The sequence below is a fragment of the Palaemon carinicauda genome, chromosome 15, assembly GCF_036898095.1.
Source record: "Palaemon carinicauda isolate YSFRI2023 chromosome 15, ASM3689809v2, whole genome shotgun sequence".
Lineage (NCBI taxonomy): Eukaryota > Metazoa > Arthropoda > Malacostraca > Decapoda > Palaemonidae > Palaemon > Palaemon carinicauda.
In genome coordinates this window covers 47,257,627-47,279,183 of record NC_090739.1, presented here as the reverse complement: position 1 = coordinate 47,279,183, position 21,557 = coordinate 47,257,627, and the positions used below count along the sequence as shown (strand labels likewise).

General features: G+C 35.4%; 1 protein-coding gene across 5 annotated transcripts in view; it reads right to left on the bottom strand.

Moving 5' to 3' along the window:
* Nucleotides 1–5,846: 5,846 nt before the first annotated feature.
* LOC137654602 (chloride channel protein 2-like) overlaps nt 5,847–21,557 on the bottom strand; it is a 330,894-nt gene continuing 315,183 nt past the window's right edge. For 2 of the 5 annotated variants that reach the window (XM_068388383.1, XM_068388384.1), the window contains exons 24-27: nt 17,422–17,533; nt 11,498–11,566; nt 7,912–8,067; nt 5,858–7,770 (exon numbers count right to left, since the gene is read on the bottom strand). In XM_068388383.1, the coding sequence (XP_068244484.1) occupies nt 7,531–7,770; nt 7,912–8,067; nt 11,498–11,566; nt 17,422–17,533 (577 nt within the window). In that variant the 3' untranslated portion in view covers nt 5,858–7,530. Of the gene's footprint in view, nt 7,771–7,911; nt 8,068–11,497; nt 11,567–17,421; nt 17,534–21,557 lie in introns of all 5 variants that reach the window. The other 3 variants (XM_068388380.1, XM_068388381.1, XM_068388382.1) reach the window with 3 other exon arrangements.

The window sequence follows — 21,557 nt, the reverse complement described above, 5'->3', positions numbered from 1 at the left end:
CTCGCGAAGTTTCTTATCCATGAGAGCTTCAAGCATCTCTAAGATCTCCTGAGTGTTGGATGGGGTAGGATCCGGGGTAGCGGATGTAGAAGGGAGTGATACATCCGTCGGTGTAGGAGTTGGTGCAGGGGTGGAAGCTGGAGTGACCTCATGCTCCGACTCAGGGTATTCCACCTGATCTTCCTCATAGTCGAGCTCGTCGCCCATGAGGTTCCTATCCGTGGTCTCCGACACTTCCGACATACGTTCCACTTTGTCGGAGTCTAAACGGCACTCATGCATAGACTGAGCCATGACCACATCCGGTTCCACCACTATCTGGATGGTGGGAATCTGATCATTAGGGACCACTGAGTCTTTTGATGCCTTCGGGAATAGCAAGGCCCTCAAATCTTTGGTGGCGAGATACGGTCCAGTGGCGTTCTTCTGGAAGCCACGCACCCACTTGCGTAGGTTCTCTTGAGCAGTGTCCCTTACCTCCGCTGAAGGAGGATCGTCGAACGCTTCGACCAGACGACTCTTGCAGACTGTACAGTGCTGCGGGTCCCAGAATTTCAGGTCGCCTTTCTTATTGGCGCAGGGGGCGTGGGTCCGACACGCCGTGTGCCCGTAGAAGTGCGGGCGCTTCACTCCACAGAAGTTGTGGTCACACTTGATGTACTCCTCCTGTAAAAGAAAGAGATCATGAGTATACGGAAGTCATAAGAGTGACTTACATTACTCTAAAGTTAAATTTAAGTAGTTAAACTTTCACTTAACATTAAATAATTTATAATATTGTAATGTTAAAGAGAGGAGCGGTAAAGGAAGTAGATAGACACATACTTGAGCATCCCGCCCAGCTGGTTACCGTAACCTTATCAATAGGCAATTTCGTTTGTGACCGAGGACACAAAGGCCGAAATCTTCATGGACCGCCATAGAAGGCAGAAGATAATTCTAGCAGAGATTGCCTGCGAGGTATATCAAGGACTGAGACCACTCAGACCTTTAGAGGAAAAGGGGGTAGCAGAAGACCCCATATAGGTTCAGGTTCCGGCAACCAGCTGCGCTAAGACACACACAGTATGCTGGAAACTTGTAATATGCAAGAAGACAGCACGGCCACTAATAGAACGGTAAGACAATACCTATCCATCGGAGTAGCCAAGCTATCTGGTTGCGGTGTAGGGCTATCAGCATGTAGTCGATAGCTGGTAGAAGGGGTGCAAGTCCCTTGGTGCTTCCGGAGGGCGCCGGCAGACCGGCGGCACGCCGGAGGCCGCTCCAGCAGGGTTTATGGCATTAAGGTAGACACATAGAGAATTCAGGTATAATGCCAGCTTGGCGGCCGCCGGCACAGCGGCGGCACGCCGGCGGGAGGCGGAAGCTCCAGCAGCCGAAGGCTCCAGCAGCCGAAGGCTGCCGGCTTGGTGACCAGTTCATAAGATAAGGCAGAATTGTATAGAATACCCAGACCGCCGGCAATCACTGCCGGCACGCCGGAGGCCGGCCCGAAGGGCGGACAACCGAAACTAGGTAATGGAAGGGTGGGCCATCGGCTGTACGCCGACGGAAGGCGGAAGCCCTCCGTCACACGGAAGGCTGTCGACTTAGGGGAGGGAGGGTATCTCAGGAATGTGTCACCAAGAGAAGGGCGGTATCGCCGGCAGTAGAGGCGGCAAGGGACCGGCACCAGGTTAGGTAGAGAGACAGAAGGAGGGATTGGAGGGGTAAGATCACATACCCCTCTGGCATCCCACCTGAGTGAGTGTACCCATGATAGGAGTGGGTCCTATCACCCAATGGCAGGGGGCCGGCAGTCGGCCGGGTGCCAGTGTAACCCAAGGGAGGGTTAGGGTACACCCAAGAGGGGGAACCCCTGTGGACAAATCCCTTCCAGTGGCTAACCCCATAGGACGCTATGAAGGGTATATGTACCAGAGCGGCCTGCTCAACAGGAGTTCGAGATAGCCCTATCGCTCCACCCGAAGGAGGAGTTGTAGGACTAGGGACAGATGTGTATAGGCTAGCCTATGTATAGGCTAGACTATGCCAAGGGATAGGTGGGGAGGGAGAAGAAGAGGGGTCTTCCATAGGGGAGGCTCTGTACAAAAACGGCCACCAAGGAAGGGAGGACGCTCCCTAGCCTAGGGTAGGTAACCTGAATGAGAACGGTGCACGGGTACGGCCTCAAACTAAAACAGTACAGAACTAGCCCCCCCCCCCCGAGGCCTAACCTAGATAAGGAATGTTAAACCCCAAGCTAGGTAGGCTGAAAGACACATCACAAGTTGCATGGAAGGTTAAGTAACCTAACCGAAGCAACTGAGGAAGGACAGGCCGTTCCTCTTTCTCGGACACAACCCTAAGGGGGGATCATTCCCTTAGGGAGGACAGAGAAGCGATAAATACTCTGATACGGACTTGATCCCCCTATATAGCAGGGGGAGCATGGCCACACAGGGGGAATGCCCGAAGGCAGGGGATGAAGGGAGCATATAGGGGTCCTACATTTAGGTTAGGTTAGAAAGGCACACAATCAAACCGATCCCCTATATGGTCCCTGAAGGCGAAAAACACTTGCATCACAGTAAACAGTATGATAAATAATGCCACTATCTTCATAACTTAACCTAGGATCACTGGAATATATCATGCATGAACACTGGTGCTAGGCAATCTGGCCTAGGGGCTAAGCTAGCAATCTAGTATGGGGTCAGGCGATGACCCTATAAAAGAGCGTCAAAACACGATATATGAAGTTCCTAGCTATGAAGACTAAATAACTAACAGTATCAATTAGTTAAGAGGCCGGAATAAGCTGTTCAGACTAGCTAAATAAGGCATGCAAGACAACAGCGACACCATAAAATGGCGTGTCCGGTAGCAGCACAGCTTCGCCAGAAAACATGAAATATCTCGAAAAGTATAAGTTACTTTACGGTCAGAGCTTATTTAAACAATACTGGGACCTGGTACTCAACTTTCCAGAAGAAGGCGAGGCCGAAGGTAGCGACATTACGAAGATGCAAGCCGATAAAAAAGCACAAGGGGAAATCCGTCTAAGCAAGGCAGCTACTAGCAGAAGGATGGGGACGGACGTGACGTCATTTAGCAATGGCGCCCGTTTGTTTACGTTTCGAGTACCAAAAGTAGCCACGGACGAGTGTAACTGTGGAACGGCTCCCCAGTTATTCTCCGCCCCTCCATATCGAAGTGTTAACTCTGTATGGGGTGCAGATAACTATGTGGCGTGTTAATACATGCGTCCCCTGTTGATATACGATGTCTTAAAGGGAAACCTTTAGGATACTCGCTCCAGAAGTAAGAATTCTGTGATAACCTGTGGTTTAATTCTCTGGGAATATCCTAGTAGTCAATATACCCAAGGAAGCTACCAAAAAGGATCCTTCCATCAGGACGTCATGGCTTGAGCCCAAAAATGTTTCATAGGAAAAGAGGTTTGCCAGCCAGGCCAAGAATAAAAGTTACCCATAAAAAATGGAAGAAAATGGATTTTCACAATAGAAAATGTATCACTATTGTATGGGTAACTATAATACTACAGCACATATGGCACTGAATAGTTTGTATATGTAGTACTTTACTGTATGTATTGTATTATTTTCCATCTATTATTGCATTATGTTCCAATAACTACTTAATTTACATGTATTAACAGTTAGTTTAGGAATATTGTATGGTTCAAATCTATTTGGCTGTACAGTATCATTGTGGTTATTTTGTAGCTTCAAATGTGGTGTTTTTGTAGGGTTTGAAACAAATTAGGCAATTTGCATGTAAAATGAGACTTGAAACATGAAATTTTCACAAGACGAAAGCCACTCCAGAATGAATTAGTTTTGTGTTGTGACTCATAACTGTACTGTATTACATTTACGCATTATTACAGAATAGATTAGGAAGATACTGTACTACTGCCAGAAGTAGCATTTTCTACACAAATGCATGAACTGTATCTCTATTTTATAAATTCTCTTTTGTGAACTACTAAAGTTTGGTGACTAGTTTCTAAACCCACCCTTTTAGATATACTGGGCCCAACATTAATAATACTGGTGAAAATTTGAGACAAGATACAGGCCGATCTTACATAAGGCATATGAAGCCATGCCAGCCCTATAGCCTGAGCAATGCTGAAGGGTAAAATAAATAAAAAAGAAAAGAAAATGTATGACATTAATAATGATGATGAAGAATGTTGCTCATCTATTCTAGCTTTATTGAGAACAGGAATGTTTGGCTCCAAACTTTAAACCCCATCTTCTACCTAGGAATTCAAGTCACAAAAAGCTGATCGGATGCAGAAAAACAAGGGTTTTGCAATAGAAGAACCTTAAGCTAATTAGACAGGGAAGCCGGTAGGGATGCTATCACCTCCAAAAATACTGTGAATCATAAGAACCCTTACTAAAAGGTATTCAGTACTAGAACTGTTATGCAAAACATAAGGAGTTAGCATAAGTTTTGGATCAGGGTAAAATATATTAGATCATTGCCACTATCAAAAAGTAAGTTGGCCTATTCAGATGTATGAACAATGTTGACTTTACTATAAAAGGTAAAGATAGGGATTAAAGCACATCACTATGAACTTCAGTCTAGAAAAAGCTTATGCAGTATCATCCCTATCACTACAGTACCTAAATCTACTAGCCTAATTCTATCTAGCTGCTATGATGAATGAAAGTTACTTTCCTGAGTTCTATGTAAGAACTAGTTCAGACATAAGCCTAATATATTTTCCATAAGAGGCTGTATAGTTTTTACATCCAAACATTTACTGGAGGCTATAATTTACCAAACTCATAACATATTGCTAGGACTATAATTAAAAACTGTATATCAAATCCAGAAGAAGACATTCCTGATGAAGCTAAGGCTAATGAAAATGTAGACTGGTTGTAAACTGGATATGCCAAGTATGAAGGATGTCTACACTATGTCATTAGCCACGAGTAAAACTGAAGCTAGTGTCCCAAAGTGTTGCTTACTGTCATACTCCGCCATATGGGGTCAATTTTGGACTCGATGAGTGAGACTGGGAGAGAAAGAAAATGAAATTAATATTATTATTATTATAAATTGCTAAGCTACAACCATAGTTGGAAAAGCAAAATGCTATAAGCCAAGGGGCTCCAACAGGGAAAATAGCCTAGTGAGGAAAGGAAACAAGGAAAAAGAAATTATTTTAAGAACAGTAACATTAAAATAAATACCTGCTATATAAACTATAACAACTTTAACAAAACATGAAGAGGAGAAATAAGATAGAATAGTGTGCCCGAGTGTACCCTCGAGCAAGAGAGCTCTAACCCAAGACAGTGGAAGACCATGGTACAGAGGCTATGGCACTACCCAAGACTAGAGAACAATGGTTTGATTGTAGTGTCCTTCTCCTAGAAGAGCTGCCTACCATAGCTAAAGTCTCTTCTACCCTTACCTAGAGGAAAGTGGCTACTGAACAATTACAGTGCAGTAGCTTGAGAGAAGAATTGTTTGGTAATCAAAAGTGTTGTCGGGTGTATGAGGACAGACGAGAATATGTAAAGAATAGGCCAGACTATTCGGTATATGTGTGGGCAAATGGAAAATAAACCGTAACCAGAGAGAAGGATCCAATGTAGTACTGTCTGGCCAGTCAAAGGACCCCACAACTCTCTGGCGGTAGTATCTCAACGGGTGGCTTGCTTCCAATAAGCAGCCATATGAACCTCAGGCGAGTGCAGAAATAATTAATTCTATAATTAAAATTTCTTTTATTAAAAATGTTCTTCCTCAGTACAGTACTTAACATTAGTTATTAATTGAATTGGGGAAAATTAAAACAGACAGCATATAATACACATGTAATAACAAATTGAGATTCGTATGTAATACAAATACATATATATTAAAATACTTCCTAAATTGTGATTTCATTTCAATAAAAATTACATCAAAATACAAATCAACACTTCTCAAAGGCCAATTGTATCTTTTATGTAAAATCAAATAATTCAGGTTAAACTTCACTAAATAAGGGCTAACTAAAATATTAGTTTAATTTTTCTAAAATATGATATTTATAAATAAGTATAAAAAATACTTAGAATTCTTGACAGCAAAATTAATAAACATCTATACAATTTCAATATGTAAAAAATATTGCGTGTAATTATAACATATTGCTTTGTTAAGTATCACAGTAAGCTTTCCATCACCAATAGCCTTGAAATGCAAAATCATCTTCAATAATAATAATTCAATGCATAACAAACATTTCATTCAATGCATAACAAGATTTAACAATATATCTTACTGTATTTTCCATTGTTTGTGACAGCCCAATTGTGAACACTTGCCTGATTTCCTAAAACTCCAGGTATTGAAGTATTTTGTGATCAGCTATAGGTCAGTTTAAATATAAGTGGTAGGAACTCAGGAGTTAGTTATAAAGTATGAAATTTTCAAGAAAACCCATAAAGGCAATTTAGCATTATCTGCAACCTAAAATTTTACGCAAGGTTAATACTGTATTTGTGAAATAAATACCAGGTAAAAAATCTAAAAGGTACTTTGAGTTTAAGTTTATAATTGAATTCTGTAATTAAAACAATTATAAGGTTAAAATGAAGTTGATTTGCATGTAAAATAAAAACGGTAAGTTGAACTGTGCACAGATGGCAATGTAGAGTAAGTGGCTTCATCACATTGTTCTTTCTGAGTATTCATGAACATAGAAAAAAAGGAATAATGTCTTTATTATCTCATCTTCACACGGATAATGAATCATATACAGTATCATGAAGGGGTACTACATTGTTCTCCAGTCCAAATGCTTTGGTATACTCAAAACAAGAGTGAGCATCAAAATAACCTATCAATTCTTGCACAAATTTCATACTCCTACCCCATGTCATAGAGATGAAATATTGGAATAACTAAGATTAAAACTTTGGGGAAAATATATTCTGCACCATAATGTTTGAGGTAATACTCATCAGGCCTTACATAAATCACGAATAATTATTTTCCTGTACAGTTCCACAGGTTAAAATAATGCAATTAGCACTTTCTTTGCTAAAGACAAAAACCATAGCTGTAAAGGACTGCTCATAAGTATAAATAATATGAATATGCTACAATATTATAAAGACTTCTATGGTGAGCCATATCTTTTCTGAATATTGTAGTCTTAAAAATTGTCTAATTCTTAATCTAAAAATGCCAAAAAATAAAATCTTAGGAAGCCAATTGTCTAGAAGAAGACTACAGTTTCAAATGAACTTGTAACTGTGAAGATCAACAACTTTGTAACATTTTCCAAGGCAAATCTTTCTTCGTACCACGTTCGTATGCTTAGTATTCTTTATGCACAATCATATCAGATATGATATTCAAAGATTAAATCTTTAAAGTATGCACCAGTGATATTCAACAAATTGATACCTCATTTCCTATTAAGTGATGATATCAAATTGAAAATCACTAAACAGTTGTTTTTCAAAATCTATTAATTCACCACTCACTAGGTTACAGTTTATCTCAGCTGTGAGATGTGCTATTTGGGTAATTCAATAATTGAGTTCTTGAACCCCTTTGGGAAATTGTTCCTGCTTCAGGATCAGAATAATGAATAGGACTCAAGCTTGAAAGTCTTTGTGGTGATGAGCTTGAGGCAGCTGAAGAATTCATTGGTGACATTGGAGTGTTGGGTGCGCTAACTTGAGGTGTAACTGTCCTATGAGGCTGACCAACATACTGTCCATCAATAGCCATACGAAGCTAAAAAAATGTAAAAATATTTATTAATCAATACAAAAAAATGTAAAATACTAATACATCAAATGACTTCAATTGTATAAATATAATAAGTATTCAGCAATGATAGAGACATACTTGTCACTGTACATGAAATGAACTTACTTCCTTGAGAGCAACCACTCCTATCAAGCGTCCAATTGCAGTTACATAGGCATGGTTAATACCTAACATAGAGAACATTGAATGAACACGCAAGAGAGATGTCCTTTCCACCAACTGGAATGGCGCTGGATCTATGTGGCATTTTGAGAAGTCAACCTAAAATACAAAAAACACTAGTTATGAACTATAAATAGATTCCTGGAAGAAAATTATACACACTGTATTTTGAAAAGTAAGCTAGCAATAAGATTATTTATGCACTTCATTCAAGCAACTGTTCATCTATATATATATATATATATATATATACTGTATATATATATATATATATATATATATATATATATATATATATATATTTATTTATATACATACATATATATGTGTGTGTATATGTGTATATATAATGTATATATGATGTATGTATGTATGTATGCATATATATGTGTACATGTGTGTATATATAATGCATATATGATGTATGTATGTATGTATGTATACATATATATATAAGCATATATATGTGCATGTGTATATATGTATATATGATGTATATATGATGTATGTATGTATTTATGTATGTATGCATATATGCGTGTGTATATATGTGTATATGGATATACATGTATACAAGTGTAAATATCTATATCTATCTATCTATCTATCTATATATATATATATATATATATATATATATGTATATATATAATATATATATGTGTGTGTATATATGTGTATAAATATATATATATATATATATATATATATATATATATATATATATTTGTATAAAAGTATATGTATATATAAGTAATGATTATATATATATATATATATATATATATATATATATATATATATATATATATATATATATATATATAATCATTACTAGCCAAGCTACAACCCTAGTAGGAAAAGCAAGATGCTATAAGCCCAAAGGCTCCAACAGGGAAACATAGCCCAGTGAAGAAAGGAAATAAGGAAATAAATAAAAGATGAGAAAAGATTAACAATAAATTATTTAAAAAACAATATCATCATCAAAACAGATGTGTCATATAAAAGCTATAAAAAGACTTATGTCACCCTGTTCATCATAAAAACATTTGCTACAAGTTTGAACTTTTGAAGTTCTACAGATTCAACTACCCAATTAGGAAGATCATTCCACAACTTGGTCACAGCTGGAATAAAACTTCTAGAATACTGTGTAGTATTGAGCCTCGTGATGGAAAGGCCTGACTATTAGAATTAACTGTATGCATGGTATTACGAATAGGATGGAACTATCCAGGAAGATCTGAATGTAAAGGATGGTCAGAGTTATGAAAAATCTTATGCAACATGCATAACGAACTAATTGAACAACAGTGCAAAAGATTGATATCTAGATCAGGAATAAGAAATTTAATAGACTCAGTTTCTGTCCAACAAATCAAGATGAGAATCAGCAGCTGAAGATCAGACAGGAGATCTATACTCAAAACAAGGTAGAATGAAACAATTAAAATACTTCCTCATGATAGATTGATCACCGAAACTCTTAAAAGACTCTCTCAATAACCCAATTTTTGTGCAATTGAAGAAGACACAGACCTAATGTGTTTCTCAAAAGTAAATATGCTGTCGAGAATCGCAACTAGAATTTTAAAAGAGCCATACAAAGTTAAAGAAACATTACCAATGCTGAGATCAGGATGTTGAGGAGCCACTGTCCTTGACCTACTTACAATCATACTTTGAGTTTCGTTAGGATTCAACTTCATGCCCCATAATTTGCACCATGCACTCATTTTAGCTAGATCTCTATTTAGGGATTCAGCAACCCCACATCTACATTCAAGAGATGGAATTGATGCAAAGAGAGTAGCATCATCTGCATATGAAACAAGCTTGTTTTCTAGGCCAAACCACACACATGTCATGTGTATATAGTATGAAAAGTAATGGGCCAAGAACACTACTGTGTGGAACACATTCCTATACTGTACTCACTATGGTGCCCATCAACAACAACTCTGAGATCTATCACTTACGAATTCAATAATAATGCTAAGAAATGACCCACCCACTCCCAACTATTTGAGTTTGAAAACAAGGGCCTCATGATTAACACACCCAAAGGCAGTGCTAAAATCAAGGCTAATCATACAAACTTCCTGGCCACAATCAAGGGATTTCTGTACAGCAATGGAGATTGTAAGAAGCGCATCACATGCTCCAAGGCATTTACGAAAACCAAATTGCAAACTAGGGAACAAATGATTACCCTTTAGCAAACTTATGAAGACGTTTTGCCATTAGACATTAAAAAAACACCGTGCTTAAATGGCTACTTTTAAAGGAATAGTTATGCCATAGTAGTAGTACTGGGAGGGGATCCACCGGGTAACCTTGATAACGGCTCCCCTTCAATTTCGCCACTCTTCCCCCTCAAAGCGGAAAATATATTCGGGGTGAAGATTGCCATGTGTCGTATCAAGAAATATATCCCCTGATATCGATATCCTTAAAAGTTATATTAAGGATACTCACGTCAGGAGTTAGAATTCTGGAAACCTGTGGTTAATTCTCTGGGAGTATCACTGTAGCCAAATATCCCTTAGAAAGCTGCTTAAAGGAACCTTCCATCAGGACGACATGGCTGAACCCCCCCCCACAAATATAAATATATATATATAATATATATATATATATATATATATATATATATATATATATATATACACACACACACACATACTGTATATATATATATATATATATATATATATATATATATATATATATATATATATATATATATATATATATATATATATATATATATATATATATATATATATATACACACATATATATATATATATATATATATATATATATATATATATATATATATATATATATATATACACACATATATATATATATATATATATATATATATATATATATATATATATATATATATATATATATATATATATACTGTATATCTACTGTATAGTGTGTGTATTTATGTACGCACCCATATATTACACCAAATAATCTCATTAAGAACAGTGGATTTCAATGATAATATTGACCATCATATCTCAAACAAAAATCATTAGAGACAAGGGAGGGGTATAAAGAAGTCAATAATGCACTCGAAGATTGAAATTTAACTTTCAATATCTGATGTATATGGTGCTTTAAAGTTTAATATTGTATGAATGCTTTGATATGTAACAAATCTAATTTTTACATTGAACTGGAAATCATATGATCACATGACCAGACAAAGAAATATTTAAAATTAAGCTAAATTAAAAGTTTAAATTAATTTCCTTCAATCAATCAGGTTCTTACCTCATAAAATGACACCTTAAATATACAGTATGGTTCTTAGTATGTCAGACTTTAAAATGAAAAACATGAATATAAAAAAATCAAAGTGTGTTATAAGCCTGAAGAAATTATATTCTATTTCAGTCCTAAAAATATGTATAAAACCTAGTACAGTTTTATTGTAGTTCCCATAAAATTATTAATACATAGGAAAGGGAAACAAGAAGTACTCATAGGAATGTTTCTTTACCTCCTGTGACAATTCCTCAAGTTCCCATGCTGCTCTTTCCTCTTCAGTCAGATCCAAAACAGGTTTTTTCTGAAATAAAAGGTGGAGAAAGTTCTTTAGGAAATCTTGCCAAATAACAAAACCATTTTCTCTAAAATTTGGATGAAAGACTAACATAAAACCAATGTGCTATGCATATCATGCCATTACTTAGTTTTCCATTAGGCAATAAATGAATAGCATTGAAAACCTTCAATAAACTCATTTCATCTAGCCATATCCATGACAGATAAAACTTAACAATATTGAATATTATTGAAAATTTTTGGTACATCGACAATATGAAAATTTAAATAATCATTGGTTAATTACTTTTTATAAGAAAAGTCTTCGATACTTAAATATTTTCTAAAAATTCTATATAAATGTATTTCATTATCTTGAAACATTTATTAAATTGAAAGGCTACGGTGTTATTGTATAAACCCTTCATACTATACTTGACAGTTCTATATAAAAGTACCAAAATTGAATCTGTACTGTATTCCAATAAATTTTTACAAATATCAACAAAGATACCTTATTACTGTACTGTATAAGGTTATGAACAATATCAGCAGTCTAGTTTCTGAGAGATGAAAAGAAAGAAAGAAATACCCCAAAATTATACAACACATTATGCATAAAAATTTCATGACTTCATAATTCAAAATCTTTGTGGTCTGCAATCTATAAATTGTATGTAATTTGGGAAGAAATATAAGGAAATAAGATTATAAAAAATGTGAATAATAATCCCTAAAATATTTGCTTTTCCATGGAGCCTACCATGTTGTTTATCTCGCTTATCACACACAAAATGGCAAAAGTTTTATTGTAAATAAGTTGGGCCAATAGATCTGCACAGTGGAGTTTAAATGCTCTAGAGTGGGAGGGAATATGCTGTTCTAGTAAACTCTACCAGCCAGACAAGTTAAATTGGTATTTTATATATGTTGATTGACTTGATGAGAATACTGTGTGTTTATTGACTTGCAGAGGAGGTTGGGTCTGTAACAGTCAGTCTCATGACTTTGTTGAAAGTACTGTACATGGAAATATGAAAGATGAAGTGCCTTCAGTTTCTCTGCTTTTGTTCCCAAGATAATTGGATATTTAACAACTGCAGTATGATATATTCTGTTGGAATGTATGTGTAGACTTTGATAGGGCTGATGATTCTGTTATGTCTTTGTACAAACTGATCCCACACACAAAAAAAATAACAAATATTGATTTTATTTTTTACTTTTATTGTTTATGTTTGTAATATAGGTATGGTACAAACATAATAAAATACAACATTTCATAGATGAGATTTGATAATTCAATCTTTAGTGTGCAGTTTGAGTTTCCATGTTGGTTTATTAACTTAATAAAAAAAATTTCATGTGAGAGAGAGTGAGAGATTATTCATAAAAGTTTGGTCTGATAACCTGGGACTTGAACCATTAATTTACTCAATATTGTATCAAGACTGTGGAGAGAGATAGTTATGATTGGCTAGACATCAAAATAGAGATAATGAAAAAAATTACATAAAATAAAAAGATCTAAAGACTAAACTTGTACAAAATTCCAGAGTTGCAATATGAAGTAACAGTTAGAGAAGCTGTAAAGCAAGATGGAGAAGTGGAAATAAAGGCTGAATAAAAAGATAAAAAATGGGTGAAACTAGGGACTGAAGGGACATTAGTTTAATAGTGTATAAAATGCACTGTATGAGGTGCATTGGTGGCTCTAGTCCTCAACAAACATAGTTTAGTACTTTATGAAGCTTGTTGTAGAGTGCATTTCACATTGCATACAGTTCTTAATTTCTACTGTACTGTGATAATGAAAGTTCTGTACTGTACATACAGTACAATACACTTATGATGACATGTTTGCACCAGCATTCCCTCATACATAGTTAATTAATGTTGGTATCAAATAAAATTTCCCCTCCAACAATACCTACTGGTACTGGTCCATTATTTGCTTACTAAAATTAAAGGGTTTGGTTAAAAAAAATATTAAAGTAACTTAGCTTTTGTGGTTAGTATTTTTGTTGTATCTTTTTAGTTCGGTATTCATTACTTTCCGATATACTAGACACATAAGTAGCTTTACCAACTGATAAAGTGTCGTGTTACAATAATTCTATTATGAATAATGTACACAGTTTTGGTGGTAATACAGTATAAAGGTCTAAAGTGAGATATTTCCCATGCTACAGTACTAAAAAAATGTGTATTTTTAGGTGTGAAATATATATTGTTCTTGTTTCTTTGTATTTCATAGGTTTTATTGATTTAGTATGAATTTGCCTAAGCTAAAGATGTAAATCAAAGGGTTAGCCTAAATATCACAAGCTAAGCATATTTACTACATGTTACTGGAACTTTACAGAAACACACTTCCTCTTGAATTTGTTAGTGCAAATAATAGACAGGTTTCTGTAATTGGTAGACCTTACCCCCCCCCCCAAAGTCACTTATGCAGTTGGATATGAAATATTTAATTGGAAAAATCTATATATTCATATGTATTAGTAGGATATCTCAGGAACTAGCAAACTTAATTTAAGAAACTTGTGAGATGTATTTAACAGACAATCCTATTTAGGTGGTTACCATTGGGATAAATCATATTGGAGTTAAGAAAGTTTATGTGATACAAAAATATTTTGCATAGGGCAAACATGATCTCGCCCAGTTAATACTACAGTAGCTGAGTACTGTATTTTTAAGGTTAATGTACTATGTAGTCTCCAAGAAATTATATTTCAAAAGGATCGAACAGGAAATCCCATACAATATAAAATACAAAAGAACTATCCTCCTTTCGGCACCGCGGAAAGTGTATCAATGTGCAAAGTACAAACACAGTAAGCATAAAAGAGAATCACGGGTTCAGCCTCTATTGAACCTGTCACAACGCATCTAGTGCCAAAATACGGACAAATAATGACACGTCATCACCGAGAACTAACACTAATACTGGAGACAATACTGCCTGGGTGCTTGTTTGATGCCAACTATCATCTTTTTTTTATTCTTCAGGCAAAGAAGTTAGACGTAATTTTCTGCATCCTTATAGTACCAAACCGTTCAGGCATTCTCCTCACTTTTAAGTGAAGTAAAGTTAATGAACTTATAATTTAATTTTACTCATAGAGCTGGGACAGCAACATGAACGAAAGTTTATAAAATTTGGAGAAGGTTGAAGTAATATTAAGAGGAAGAGAAAGATGAGAAAGAGAGAAATTTTGATTCAAACTGGGGGAGCAATTTCCCCAAATTCGAGAGCCCTCTTGTCTGTCACCAAGCTTCAGCACGGGAATGAAATGCTGTGCTGAAGCTCAATGACTTCATCTAGGCATTCTCTTATTAAGAGGGCATTAAAAGAGAAGACATCACTGGCAATACCACGATCATTGGCAGTGCCCCGAGCCAGCAAAAGACCAAGGATCCTGGAGGCCCTGCTCATACAGTAGGAAAAGCCAACCAAACCCTTGCCAACATCAACGAGCATGAGGATGATCAGTGACCTGACAAACTGCCTGTGACTCAGACATCAGCCAATCAGGAAGCAGCTCAGGATTCACTGGACCTAGGAGCTGAGCAGCAGAACAGTTTGCCTGACGCCGAGCCCCGCTCGAGGAGCGTCTCAGGCAATCAGCGCCCAGCCTATGAATGTAGCAGCAGTCTAACTGTGACTGTTCTGCTCTCGGAGAGTGCCTCAGCCAATGGGAGAGCTCCTCGTCAGACTCGGTACCGCCTCCGCTTATGGGGATCAATCAACGACAAGCACCCAAATTGTGTCTACTACCCTGACCTGTATAAATAGAGCCAGCGCTAATTACATTGTCCCATTTCTAGCCTGAAGATGAGAGGAAACACCTGGCACCCTCTCGAAATGCATTGAAGCCGATTCTTTTGTACCCTGTATTTGACAAGTTTACTTTTAGAAAATTGTTAGCATAATCTTTTAACTTTTTCTATGTATTTTGCTCCCCTACCTACCAATGACTAACATAGCAGAGCTACTGATGGCATGTAGTACTGTTGAGAAAAGAAAAATTAGAGCAATTGAAAAGCTTTACTCCAAAATCAATGCCACTCGAGCAACTGTAATATTCAATGAAATAATAATAATTATAATAATAATAATGATGATAATAATAATGATGATAATAATAATGAAGATGATAATAATAATAATGATAATAATAATGATGAAAATAATACAGATAATAGCATTACTAGTAAAACAGTAATTATAAACAAACAAATACACAATAACATATTGCTAACTCCTGAAATCCATTCAGAGGTACGTGCTTCATGTCTTATGCCTTATAAATACTGTATGAGGATATTGCCAATTAAAATTATCAAGAAGGGCTATAAATATAGCCTACTGTATAAAGTATGTTAAGTAATATAGAATGTATTAATTTACTTTTCCGTGATAAGAAAAGCTTCTGATATCTCTCTCTCAAATAAAAACTTGTCCTTATTTCATTATCATATTCTTAATAATTTTATATTTTATAAAGTGTGTTATTTCAGGTTGATAAATAATAAAGTAAGAATTTATAAAAAAAATTCTGTTATCTGATAATCTCATTTGCTAACAAATATATGTTTTTTTAAAGAGAGCTCTTCATACTAACATGAAATTAATATCCCTCTTTATATTAGTTCAACCTACATCACTTTTGAATGAACGTTGCTCTCCTTAAATATCAAAAGCAAAATTAAAATCCAAGCTTCATCATATAATCCCACCTTATTGGTCTCTAAGTCATAAAATAACAATCACGTACTGTTGTGTACAGTATTGTACTGTCCTTCAAATGCAAGCGTATTAATATAAGCATTAGATTTTTTATAAAATCATAGCATGTTGTATAAATACTTTTTATGTTCAGTATGTGTTAAGTCACTTTATAAGGGGAAAATCTAACCTATGTAAAGAAATCAACTTAGGTTGGGTTTCTTGGAACCAATTAATGACTTAAGGTGGGGTATTACCTTACATGAAATATGTTCAACTCTACTCAACATTCTTTTTCCATATTTGTAATACAGTAGATCTAAAAAATAATATCCCCATTCCCTTAACAAAAGTTTTCCCATGCTCGATATTGCTGGTCAGTTATCTTCCTCAAAGAGTGAAAATTGATTTTAAAAACATGGAGATATTTTGGCTAGATCTGTTAAAATCTTGAAAAAACTTATTTGAGTAGAGTTGAATATATTTCATGTTATCTTGCTACGATATCTTTGAGAAGCTTTCTTTTTCAAATTAGGTACAATTTTTTTTTTTTTTTTAATAAACAAGAATGTTTTCAAATTATCAGGAAGTTTATAAATATTATAATTTCATTATTTATCAACTTTAAAAAATACACATTATATTCTATATAAAATAATATTATTCAAAAGAAAGAGAGAGAGAGAGAGAGAGAGAGAGAGAGAGAGAGAGAGAGAGAGAGAGAGAGAGAGAGAGAGAGAGAGAGAGAGAGAGTCTTCCCTAATTACTGAAATGCACTTTCATTTTATCACACATTACTTAAATATATACTGTATGTACTAAAAGCCTCTTTTAAACAATTTCATTGGAAATTTTTCATATGGTAAAGGCATGACAGGCTACACTTAGCAATGAATATTTTGCAGGTATTAGCAATAAAACTGTGAATTTTGTTTGAATTTTCATTACCATTTTACTACCAATATTTTTATTACTATTATTATTATCATTATACTGGATAGTATCATATTAAAACAGTAATATACATTCTTTCACACTACTGTGATTAGTTTCTCCCAACTTTTATCTTATGGGTGTGTGGAGGGCAGACTGTATTAGGTAGAGTAAAGTTAAATCCATTTTAATTGCAAAATCATACTTACAGCATTTTCCTTCTTCTTAGACTTGAATAAGGAGATCTGGGAAAGTTTGAATTCCATGGAGCTAGCCGTTTCCATTTTCATTCTTCGCACCTTCTCAAAAGCACTACGGAGCCTAGACGAAGAGAAACATATTAATAAGAACACTTTATAGTTAAAGGTTTTCTACAACATGATTGGGTGAAAACATAACAATGGTACATCAATTTCCTTAGTAGATACAATTTACAGCTATTATTTTTAATCTGCTGAGACCACTGAGGTAAATCTAGACTCTTAGGAGTCCCCTGAAAGATTTATTCTAAAGTAAGAGTGGTGTCAATTGGACCAAAGAAAAGATAGATAAGCTGGAAATCTTAGATAAGTGGAAATAGACCAAAGGAAACAGCTGATAAGCACAACAGGCACAGAACAAAGCAATTTGAGAACTAATGTTGCATAAAACCTTTAATACCATCAAATGTGGCACATAAAGTTCACAACTACTGGTAGTAGGTGGCAATATATGGTTAACATGCAGTTTACTTATACAGTGTAATCATGCAGCAAGACTTGCCTCATCTAAAAACACAATTTTCACTGGATTACAGAGATAATCAGTGAGTACATTTATATTGAAATAAACTCATAAGTACATAAGAGGAAGGAACAAAGATACCATGCAATATACAAATACAGAATGAATAACACAGGTATGTACACATTTCTACATACTTATCCATTACATCCATAGCTTTTATATGCCTTAACTGACAACTAAAGGCATACATATTTATTGAGATTTACACTACCTTTTATATTAAAGCTAAGAAAAGGGAACTCATGAAGACAAAGATAAAAGCATAGAACAAGAGACATAAACCAAAGCAATGAGTCAAGATAAAAATTGAAAAGTATATGAGATACATAAGAGTATGAATGGAAAAATACTAAGGGGGCTAATATTAATTGAAAAAAGGTAAGCAAAATGACAGATACTTGAGCTTCAGATCCAGTAATTGATTAAAGAGGAATACTATATAGGGTTAAGTAAACCTCTGATCATAATTCAGGAAATTGTTAAGGGGTAAATATATTATTAAAAATCTATGCCAAATTATCATTATTGACGCTTTCATTAGTAATGTTAATCATAATACCAACATTATCAGTTGACAGAAGGGAGCATTTTAAAGGCCTGTTTATTTGCTTTTTTCTTGACTCCTATTTGATAAAGATTATTTCTATGAACCTCACCTGACATTCATATGGTTTACTATACTGTACTTCTCAAAGCTGGTTAATGTCAACGTCTACCTATAAATCTAAATAATTTCCATCTTTCACTACAATAGTTTTGTCTATCTAGTGGAATATAGAGTTATTATGATATTGTACGGCATTAAGAGCACTTGGGAATGCTACAACAGCATCAGCTAATTCTGTCTTCTTATTAGTGGTTTGTGAATCAGTCGCATAGTTCTACCTGTGAATCCAGGTTTTGTTTTATTGTGATTCAGAAGTTATTTGGCTTCATTTTAATAGGGGATGTCCTCTTCTGGCTTTGCTATGCATTGATGTGTTAATTACTCAGTTCATAGGATTTATTGCTAGGTTATAAAGCTCAGCATTCACTTTGTTTCACTTTTCGAGGACAGCATTGCGATTTGGGCAATTGTTATGCCGAGTGTGGGGGCTTACTATTCCCCTTTATAGACCAATTTGTTCAACTTGTGGCTGACCAAGTTCATGTGAAGGACTCTGCACATACAATAAAAGTATCTTTTAGTGAAGTGAGAACTCAGAGAAGACTAGTTTAGAGGATTAAAGTGGGGTGAATGATGATCATGCTAATCAGACTATTACTGAGTTCTCAGGGATCAGTGGTAGGGTAAGCTTCAGAAGCTTTCTACTAAATTTGCTATTTTTGTGCGATCTGAGAAGGCTAGTGCACCTATGGGCAAAGAAAGTGATCCTAATCTAACCTGCCTGTTCCAAACCCTAAGCTAACCCATCAAGTTTTACCTAATGATTCTAGAGTACAAGTTAGTAAGAGTTCTGATGGTACACAGCACATTACAGTTAATAGCCTCATCGCAAGCCTTCCTCTCTCAAATGACTTTAGATCCTTCTATTGTGAAACCATCACTTTTCCGTGATCTGGTCAGTTCTCTTTAATCGCTGAATTCAGAGACAGAAGAGGACTGGTAGTTAGGATCGTAAGACCCATCCATCTGGTGAAGTTAGCACTCATGAGCAATCTCTTTATATCATTATTAATAATGTGGCATATTACATGTATGGCTCCTATTGATTCTGGTATGAAAATTTTTAATAAATTTTTAAAAGTTTAGACTGGAGTTGAAAAACATTTACATCATGTATCGGATAGCAGTGAGATTCCACCTAGCATATGCTCAGCTCTTAGAACTTCTCAGATCTTCCATAGTGGTGTTAACGTTGGGGGGTAGTAACTCCATAGCTGAAACAAGTCCTTTCTTTACAGCAGGGGCAAAGGTTACCATTAGTAGCAAACAAAATGCAAATCCTCGTTTCAAGTCTAGCTGCTTTACCAGAGCAGGACCCAGTAGGTAAGGCTGAGGTTGATATGGAAAAAACAAACATGAATGATAAATCAATATCTTAGTTATTATGAAATCTTTTTGCAGAAATGTATCTGAATAGGTCAATTCAGGTAACTACTGATAATGCTTATTCTAAATTATGGTGTTGTCTAATGGTGCTACTGCTACTAAAATGTCTTATACTCTAAACTGAAGGGTTCTAATAGTTTTATAGACAAAGTAAATAAATTAATATCTCAGGTGGAAGGAAAGTGCTAATACTTCTTCCTGTATGTCATTAAAACCTAATCTCCCATGAAAAAAACCCATCTATCTGTAAAGTAAATCAATTGCCTACCATTATTATTGCCCCAGATCATTCTAATTCACTAGAATTCCTAATCAATACAGTAGACAATTTTCAAGCTGTTTGATTTATATTGATGTTACTTAGGGGTGATAATAGGGGGAGTTTTAATTTACATTCTCTTCAATATTTGATAGTAAAGAGTTATTTCACCTCTTATTAAAGAAAAGTTTCCCAGTCACCATGATAATCTAATATCAGATTACCTAACCTGTTTAAATAGAAAGATTTAGGATGGTTTCCTAGATGCCTCTCCAAAACTTTTAAATTTTGTTGTCAAGCATAAGGAACAACTGTGTTCCTCTATAGCTGAGACAGTTTCGGATGAGCAAAAGCTTTTTGATTACTTCTCTATTGTGTTCAATATTGGATCAAAATATTATTACTGGTGTTGTAGGACAGGTGGCCACTAAAATGGAAAGAGATGTTTTTACTCCTACCATCCTGCCCCTCACTCTTCTTAAGACTGCAGTATTCCATTTTACCTTCATGGGAGTTTGTTTGGAACAGCCATAGACCTCTGGGGTTTCAGTCTAACAGAAGGCCCAGCTGGAGTGCCAGCAGGACTTGTCGATCTTATAAGAGAACTCTATGACAATCCTTTCCAAGGAATCTCAATAAGGGTAAGGATTTCCCACTCTTATCCAGTTTGGGAAAACTTTCATTCTGAACCAGGGAAATCGAATTCCTCTGGCCTTCTTTTCAAAGTTACCCCAAAATTTTGAGTAAATGCCATACACGTATTTTAGAATTAAGAGATAGCAAAACTTCTAGAGAATAAAGTGGTTGAGGAAGTCTTTGATTCATCCCTAGGGTTTTACAACAGGTTGCTACTAGTGCCCAAGGCATCGGGCTGTTGTAATCGGTTCTAACGTCTCAATTCTAAACAGGTACCCTACACATTTCTCACCAAGTTTTCAATGGAAACTCTTATAGTCTTGGGGGCAGCAAGTTAAGAGGATTGGATGTTTTTGATTGATTTGAAAGATAGTTATCTTCACGTTCAGATTCACCTGTAATCAAATAAACTCATTTATGGACAGCTCAAAAATATGTTAATTCAAGCACCTGTGTTTTGGACTCTGGACTGTTGCTCAAGTATTTACTATGGTGATGGCTGCAACCTCACAATGGGTATCAGAGTTCTGCTATACCTAAACTACAAGTTAATTTTGAATACATTTTATGTAAAGAGTAGAGTCCAGCAGATATGGTTGCTCACGTTACCA